At 41.7% G+C, this 7652-nt stretch overlaps 1 protein-coding gene across 2 annotated transcripts; it reads left to right on the plus strand.

The window, feature by feature from the left end:
- The first annotated feature begins 648 nt into the window (after positions 1 to 648).
- Positions 649 to 7652, plus strand: fuz (fuzzy planar cell polarity protein). 2 transcript variants are annotated; one of them, XM_060905467.1, is made up of 2 exons: positions 649 to 704; positions 3234 to 7652. In XM_060905467.1, exon 2 carries the CDS (start codon positions 3294 to 3296, stop codon positions 4599 to 4601), a length of 1308 nt encoding a protein of 435 aa, XP_060761450.1. In that variant the 5' UTR covers positions 649 to 704; positions 3234 to 3293; the 3' UTR covers positions 4602 to 7652. The 2 variants fall into 2 exon arrangements, with proteins under 2 accessions (XP_060761450.1, XP_060761451.1); XM_060905468.1 differs by lacking the exon at positions 649 to 704 and adding an exon at positions 2833 to 2891.

Consider the following 7652-nt stretch of genomic DNA (forward strand, 5'->3'; position numbering starts at 1 on the left):
GGATAGGCTCCAGCTTGCCTGCGACCCTGTAGAAGGATAAAGCGGCTAGAGATAATGAGATGAGAATGAGATGAGATATATATAGTTAACATTAGTGTATTTCACAAATGGCTCAAGATAAACAGAAATGGACAGCAACATACAATAAAAAGAGAGAGACAACGTGAAGAGGGATATATCAGATGCATTAGTGGATTCATAGAACTCTAAATAATGCATTTTATTTTATATGCATTAATTAAAAATTAGGTGAATAAGATAGACTTAGAAATAAAGAACATTACTTAGACATACTGCTCAGTATGCAGAGATTTGTTGATTTTATTTTACTGAATTTTAGAAAAAATGGGAAATATTGAAGATTTTTAAAACCAGGTTATTATTACAGCTATATAAAACTGTATATAATCAATAATAACACGTGCAAATCCTTTTGTTTGACACTAAGCGGCAGGACAGAGAAGGATTTTTTTTCTCTTTGTTTGCGGAACCATCTTTAACAGAAGAAACAATCCGACACGGAGCTTTTATTATGTTGCACCCGTCTTTGCACTAAAATTGATAAGCAAGTTCACCAATCGTGTCGCTTGACGCGGGTCATATTAGCCAATCACAGCCTGGGAGGCGGGATTTACGTAAACAAACACGGAAATGTATGAAACAGCTGCGGTTGCTGTGGCGACGCGGTGAGTCGTTAGAAACAGGTACGAGTTTGATGTCTTTTTGTTGTTGCTGTAATTTAAAGGGATAATTTGCCTAAAATGTAGACGGTTTACTCTCAGTGTAGTCAAGAAATGTTTGGTACCTGAAGGAGCTCTGAGGCTGTTCATTAAACTAACAAATAATGGAAGCTTATCAAAAAGAAAAAAGTTCATTTTATTAAGTACACTACCGTTCAAAAGTTTGGGGTCACTTTGAAATTTCCTTATTTTTGAAAGAAAAGCACTGTTCTTTTCAATGAAGATCACTTTAAAGTAATCAGAAATACACTCTATACATTGCTAATGTAAGAAGGTCCTGGGTTCGAGCCCCGGGGCCGGCGAGGGCCTTTCTGTGTGGAGTTTGCATGTTCTCCCCGTGTCCACGTGGGTTTCCTCCGGGTGCTCCGGTTTCCCCCACAGTCCAAAGACATGCAGGTTAGGTTAACTGGTGACTCTAAATTGACCGTAGGTGTGAATGTGAGTGTGAATGGTTGTCTGTGTCTATGTGTCAGCCCTGTGATGACCTGGCGACTTGTCCAGGGTGTACCCCGCCTTTCGCCCGTAGTCAGCTGGGATAGGCTCCAGCTTGCCTGCGACCCTGTAGAAGGATAAAGCGGCTAGAGATAATGAGATGAGATGAGACATTGCTAATGTGGTAAATGACTATTCTAGCTGCAAATGTCTGGTTTTTGGTGCAATATCTCCATAGGTGTATAGAGGCCCATTTCCAGCAACTATCACTCCAGTGTTCTAATGGTACAATGTGTTTGCTCATTGCCTCAGAAGGCTAATGGATGATTAGAAAACCCTTGTACAATCATGTTAGCACAGCTGAAAACAGTTGAGCTCTTTAGAGAAGCTATAAAACTGACCTTCCTTTGAGCAGATTGAGTTTCTGGAGCATCACATTTGTGGGGTCGATTAAATGCTCAAAATGGCCAGAAAAATGTCTTGACTATATTTTCTATTCATTTTACAAACTTATGGTGGTAAATAAAAGTGTGACTTTTCATGGAAAACACAGAATTGTCTGGGTGACCCCAAACTTTTGAACGGTAGTGTATACTTAAGTAAAGTTCCTTCAGTATACTTTTGTGTACCAAGTATACTGATATCATTGTGCTTACAACATAATGCTGCCTTCAGGACAGGGAGATTTCAACATGACAATGCAAAACCACATTCTGCTCACGTTACAAAGACATAGCTGTGGAAGGTGTGTCCCCTCTGTCTGTAATAGAGAATGTGTGGAATTTTGAAACAAAAAACATGATAACAATGACCCTGTACTGTTGCATATCTTAAGATAAAATAAGATGTCTTTATTGTCATTGTCACTTTTCCAAAGGTTAAGACCTGTTTGCATGAAGAACGAGACAAAACAACACCTGAAACACTTCATCACTTGCTGTCTTCAGTCCTTAAAGGAACAGTCCACCGTATTTCCATAATGAAATATGCTCTTATCTGAATTGAGACGAGCTGCTCCGTACCTGTCCGAGCTTTGCGCGACCTCCCAGTCAGTCAGACGCAGTCAGACGCGCTGTCACTCCTGTTAGCAATGTAGCTAGGCTCAGTATGGCCAATGGTATTTTTTGGGGCTGTAGTTAGATGCGACCAAACTCTTCCGCGTTTTTCCTGTTTACATAGGTTTATATGACCAGTGATATGAAACAAGTTCAGTTACACAAATTGAAACGTAGCGATTTTCTATGCTATGGAAAGTGCGCACTATAATGACAGGCGTACTAACACCTTCTGCGCGCTTCGGCAGCGCATTGATACGGAGCTCAGATATCAGTGCGCTGCCGAAGCGTGCAGAAGGTGTTAGTACGCCTGTCATTATAGCGCGGACTTTCCATAGCATAGAAAATCGCTACGTTTCAATTTGTGTAACTGAACTTGTTTCATATCACTGGTCATATAAACCTATGTAAACAGGAAAAACGCGGAAGAGTTTGGTCGCATCTAACTACAGCCCCAAAAAATACCATTGGCCATACTGAGCCTAGCTACATTGCTAACAGGAGTGACAGCGCGTCTGACTGACTGGGAGGTCGCGCAAAGCTCGGACAGATACGGAGCAGCTCGTCTCAATTCAGATAAGAGCATATTTCATTATGGAAATACGGTGGACTGTTCCTTTAAACATCATTTAAGCGTTGTGAGAAGGAACGGCAACATTCTAAAGTGATTAATGTTTTACCATCCTAACTTTTTCTTTAAATGTGTTGCAAGAATCGAAATTGAAATTTTTTAAAAATAAAGTTCACGAGGTTAAACGTCAAATAATGTGTTGTTGGATTGTTTTGAGTGCAATACAGATCAAAGATTATTAACAAATCATTGTTTTCAGTTTTAATTTCAACATACCGTCCCAACTTTTTCTGATTTGGGCTTGTAGTGTGAAATTGCTTTATATCACTTATATGTATAAGATTGTACAAGTGGTATTAATGAGTTAAATTTCAGACACCAAGCATATCAGAAGATAACTCTTACATGTTCTCTGATCTTTTCTTTGAATTCTAGACCAAATACAGCAATGCTGACGGACACAAATAGTCACTACGACGTCTTTATCCTTGAGCAATGTTCAGCGTCCCTTCCCCACTTGGCATGGTCCACTCCCAGAGTGTCCAGCTCCTGTGTCTCACGGCATCCAGCGGCGTTCCACTCTTCTCCCGTGGCTCCGCCAAGCAGCTGCCCTTCTCCATCATTGGTTCCCTGAATGGCGTGCACATGTTCGGGACGGGTCACAACACCACTCTGTCCTGCTGTGAGACTGAACAAGGTGGACGTGTGCTCTGGAGAGTCTTCCACGACAGCCTGATGCTCATCTGCGTCAGCAGGAATGCTAACGTTAGCGAGCTGCACTTGCGGCGTTTGTTGGAGAACACCTGGAACTGCATGGTGCTTGTGTTGGGCCTGGACGAGCTGGCTAATGTGCGGAACGTAGAGCGGCTCAAGAGAGAGCTGCGCTCTTGCTATCGGTTAATCGACATGCTGCTTGAACGCAGAGTGGATGATCGCGATCGTGATCCGGGTCTCATGGGAGATCTGACGCACTGCACTGACTGTATCCTGCTACCTCATCCTGACCTCCTCCAGGAGACGCTGGAATCCTTCACCAGGGCTGCCGAGAGCGAGTTCGGCTGCTTGCTTGTCCGCGGGCGACTCGCAGTAGCGACCGAGAAATGGTGGCGTCTCGCTCCACAAGAGCTCGTCCTTCTTTCCGCCTTCGCAAATTTGCCCCCTGGGAAAACATCATGTGACTATCCAGTCTTTTTACCTCAAGGTAGCCCTAATGTTGCGCTCAGGCTGCTGTGCTTCCAGCTGCTCCCGGGTGCCGTCGCTTGTGTCCTGTGTGGCCCCAAGCCGTCTCTGTATCAGCTCGAGAATGAGCAGGTTTGCCGGTTTTGGTCTCCCGTAGTGGAGAACCTGCGATCCTGTTTGGACCAAGCCGAACGCTCAGCTCTGTCTCCTTCCATCAGTTTCCGCCGGGACATCCTCGCTCTTCTTCTAATAAACCGGGAGTCACGCAGATCAGTAGCGTCTCTTGGCCACGCCTGCTCGAAAGCCACGCCTCTTCTTTCAGCAGCTCGTCGCTGGGAGCTTCTGCGCCTCTTTTACACGTTTTCAGTAACGCGCTATTTCACCTCGGAGGAGTCTCCAGGCTCGGAGCGTCCAACTACCGAACTGCTCCATGAAGAGTTTTCCTCAGGGTTCACACACCTGCCCGTGCACTGCTACCTCGTAACCGATGAATGTAAATGCTACGCCGTGCAGACGCCCCAAAACCAGCTCTTCCTCCTCACCAACCTCTCTGTGCCCACATTCGCGTTGCGCTCTGTCGCCACACACACTCTCGATGCCATCACTACGGCGACTGGCTTTTAAGGCATCAGATAGTGTCGGAGTAATCACTGGGGTTATTTAACAGTTATAGTCGGCTATAAGCCGTGTACGACCAGATTGAGTGGAATAACTGTTTTATTCTATTCACATTCACTGGATTTTGAGAAACGGAGCATTTTTATTTTTTGCAAATTCAGTAAATAAAAGCTTTATACAAAACGTCCGACAAAATAATTTCCGCTTAACAAACCGGCGAAATTTGTGAAAAATGCGATAATAATAATAATTCTTGAAAAATAAAACAAAGCTACGTTCTTACATCAAATACTTTTATTCCATATTTTGTTGCTTTTTTTTGTGTGTATTTTTGGGGTTTTGTTTTCGAGTAGAGTTTTCGAGTAGAGTTTTGGTTCAGTAACATGCTCCACCATATTGTTTTTCTTCTTCTTTAGGGTTTTTTATCGGTTGACAAACCAACTTAAAGGTGCATTACCGCCACCGACTGGGCTGGAGTGTGGAACAGGAGATATTGAGGGGGGAAAAAACTATATTCTTTTAGCTGTTTCTGTTTCTTTTAAATACTTGACAACAAAGTGATGTATCTGACTTGATGCGCTCCGCCATTTTGTTTTTCTCTACTCACGGTATATGAGCTGATAGCCTAGTAGTAAAGTAGCCAATCAGAGCGCGCAATTGCTCATATCCAGTAAATGTGGATAGAATAAATGGGGATATTTTGTAGATGTTGGTCAAGCGAGCTGCACACAAAGCCTCAAAGTTTGTTTGGACTTTTGTCAAAAAACAACATTATTATTATTATTATTATTATTATTATTATTATTATTATTATTATGTGTATGGCTGATTTTACTGTATATTTAATACAAGAATCAAAAACAGAACATGATGTTCAAGTAGATAAGCCGTGCGTAGAATCCCAAAAGACTTCCTATTCATTACAAACGCTCGCTACATAGGGTATATAATGCAAGTAAAAGAGTTGCACATTCTTAATTAGTTTTATATATATACTCATATATTCACTTTTAGCAGCCACGATTTAAACATGTATATAAAATAAATACATTTCTTTTTCCTACAACACCTCAAGACTAATTTCCTAAAGCTATGTTAGATGATGTAGGATCTAATGAACATCCATCCATACAAACTCCACACAGAAAGGCCCCGTCAGCCACTGGGCTCGAACCCAGAACCTTCTTGCTGTGAGGCAACAGTGCTAACCACTACACCACCATACTGCCTCATCTAATGAAAAATTTGGATTTTTTTTTTGCTTTCAATATTATGAAAACACACACAGTACTTGAACAGTGCAATTCTGACATCTGTAAAGGAATTATAAAATAATCACAATCCCAGCGAATGCAAAACCGGAGCTGCGTAGCCATGAATCTAATCGCTATCACTAATCTAAGATGATTTGTAGCATTTTATCATTTTTACGTGTCGTCTTATCGAGCTAGCCCAATCGTAGATAATTATATAAATGAAATGAAACATTTTCTGTGTCTGTTCTTGCGATGTGGGCAGAAAGTTTGGTGTCCCTTCCAGGCTGTTTCTCCCAGCATTCCTGGGATAACATCTGGATCCAGCAGAACCCTGACCAGGATAAAGTATTTACTTATTGAACTGAAGACGTGAGTCAGTATAGTGATATGAACCTACATGGCTACATACATGTTATAAGTTTTTCATACGCACATACAGCACTGTGCAAAAGTCTTAGGTCTAAGGACTTCTACATTATCGAGTCAAAACAGTACAAAAACATTTTAAAGCTCCAGATGTTTGTTTCTTCCAGAACAAAATTAAACGTTACAGAAAAAAAAATTGTATCTGCTATCTGAGCAGCATATTCCATAAGAGAGCGCTTTCCAGATTAAAAAAACAAAACATAATGAAGGCTGCTGGGTTTTGGTGCAAAATGAAGACGTGAGTGTGACAGTCAAAGTGTCCAGAAGAACTGTGGCTGGTTCTGGAAGATGCTCAGTAAAACCTACAGCTCATTTCCGCATAAAACTGCACTCACTGGACCTGAGACAACTATTTTATTTTTAAAGCAAAGGGTCGTCTCACACCAAATATTGACTTTGCATTTATTCATTGATTATGGCTTACTGATTACTTTTTATAGTATTTTTTAAAATGTTGAAACATTTCATTATTTTTTTAAGCCATTTTTGGTCAACAGCATTTCTTTACACGTGCCTAAGACTTTTGCACAGAACTGTACATGCACGCTCACTGGATTTTTTTTTTTTACTGCACTGTTCTGAATAAACACTAGAAACTTTTTTTTCTTTGGTGTGTGTGAAAATCCCACTGAAATGTTTCTGAAATACTCAAACCAGAACTAAGTCTGGCGCCTCCAACCACATCGGGGTTAAAGTCACTGAGATCACTTTTGTGCATCATTGTGATAGTGGATAAACTTTAACCAAAACTCTTGACCTGTATCCGTTTGATTTTTGCTGACACTGGAGACTCTATCCATCCATTATCTGTAGCCGCTTATCCTGTCCTACAGGGTCACAGGCAAGCTGGAGCCTATCTCAGCTGACTATGGGTGAGAGGCAGGGTACACCCTGGACACTGGAGCACCCGGAGGAAACCCACACAGACACGGGGAGAACATGCAAACTCCACACAGAAAGGCCCTCGTTGGCCGCTGGGCTCAAACCCAGGACCTTCTTGCTGTGAGGCAACAGTGCTAACCACTACACCACCGTGCCGCCCCTGCACTGGAGAATCTTTTCAAAGAATTTGACATCAACGACTTCTGACCCAAAACCGCCAAGTCAGTATGTCAGTGATTTACACACTTTTTTTTTTTTCTTCCATAGAACATCTGGTAGACTGTTAGAACTGCTGTATGGAAAGTTAATCAAAACCTTCTGACTACTCAGCAGAGCTGGACAAAGTACCCAACTTCATTACTTAAGTCAAAGTACAGATCCCACTGATCAAATGTTACTCCGATACAAGTGAAAGTTGTCCAGTCAAATTTTTAAAGTACTGAAGTACTTGCTTTTAAAAATACTTAAGTATTAAAAGTACATTTTCTGTCAA

Source organism: Neoarius graeffei, chromosome 23, assembly GCF_027579695.1.
Source record: "Neoarius graeffei isolate fNeoGra1 chromosome 23, fNeoGra1.pri, whole genome shotgun sequence".
Taxonomy (NCBI): domain Eukaryota; kingdom Metazoa; phylum Chordata; class Actinopteri; order Siluriformes; family Ariidae; genus Neoarius; species Neoarius graeffei.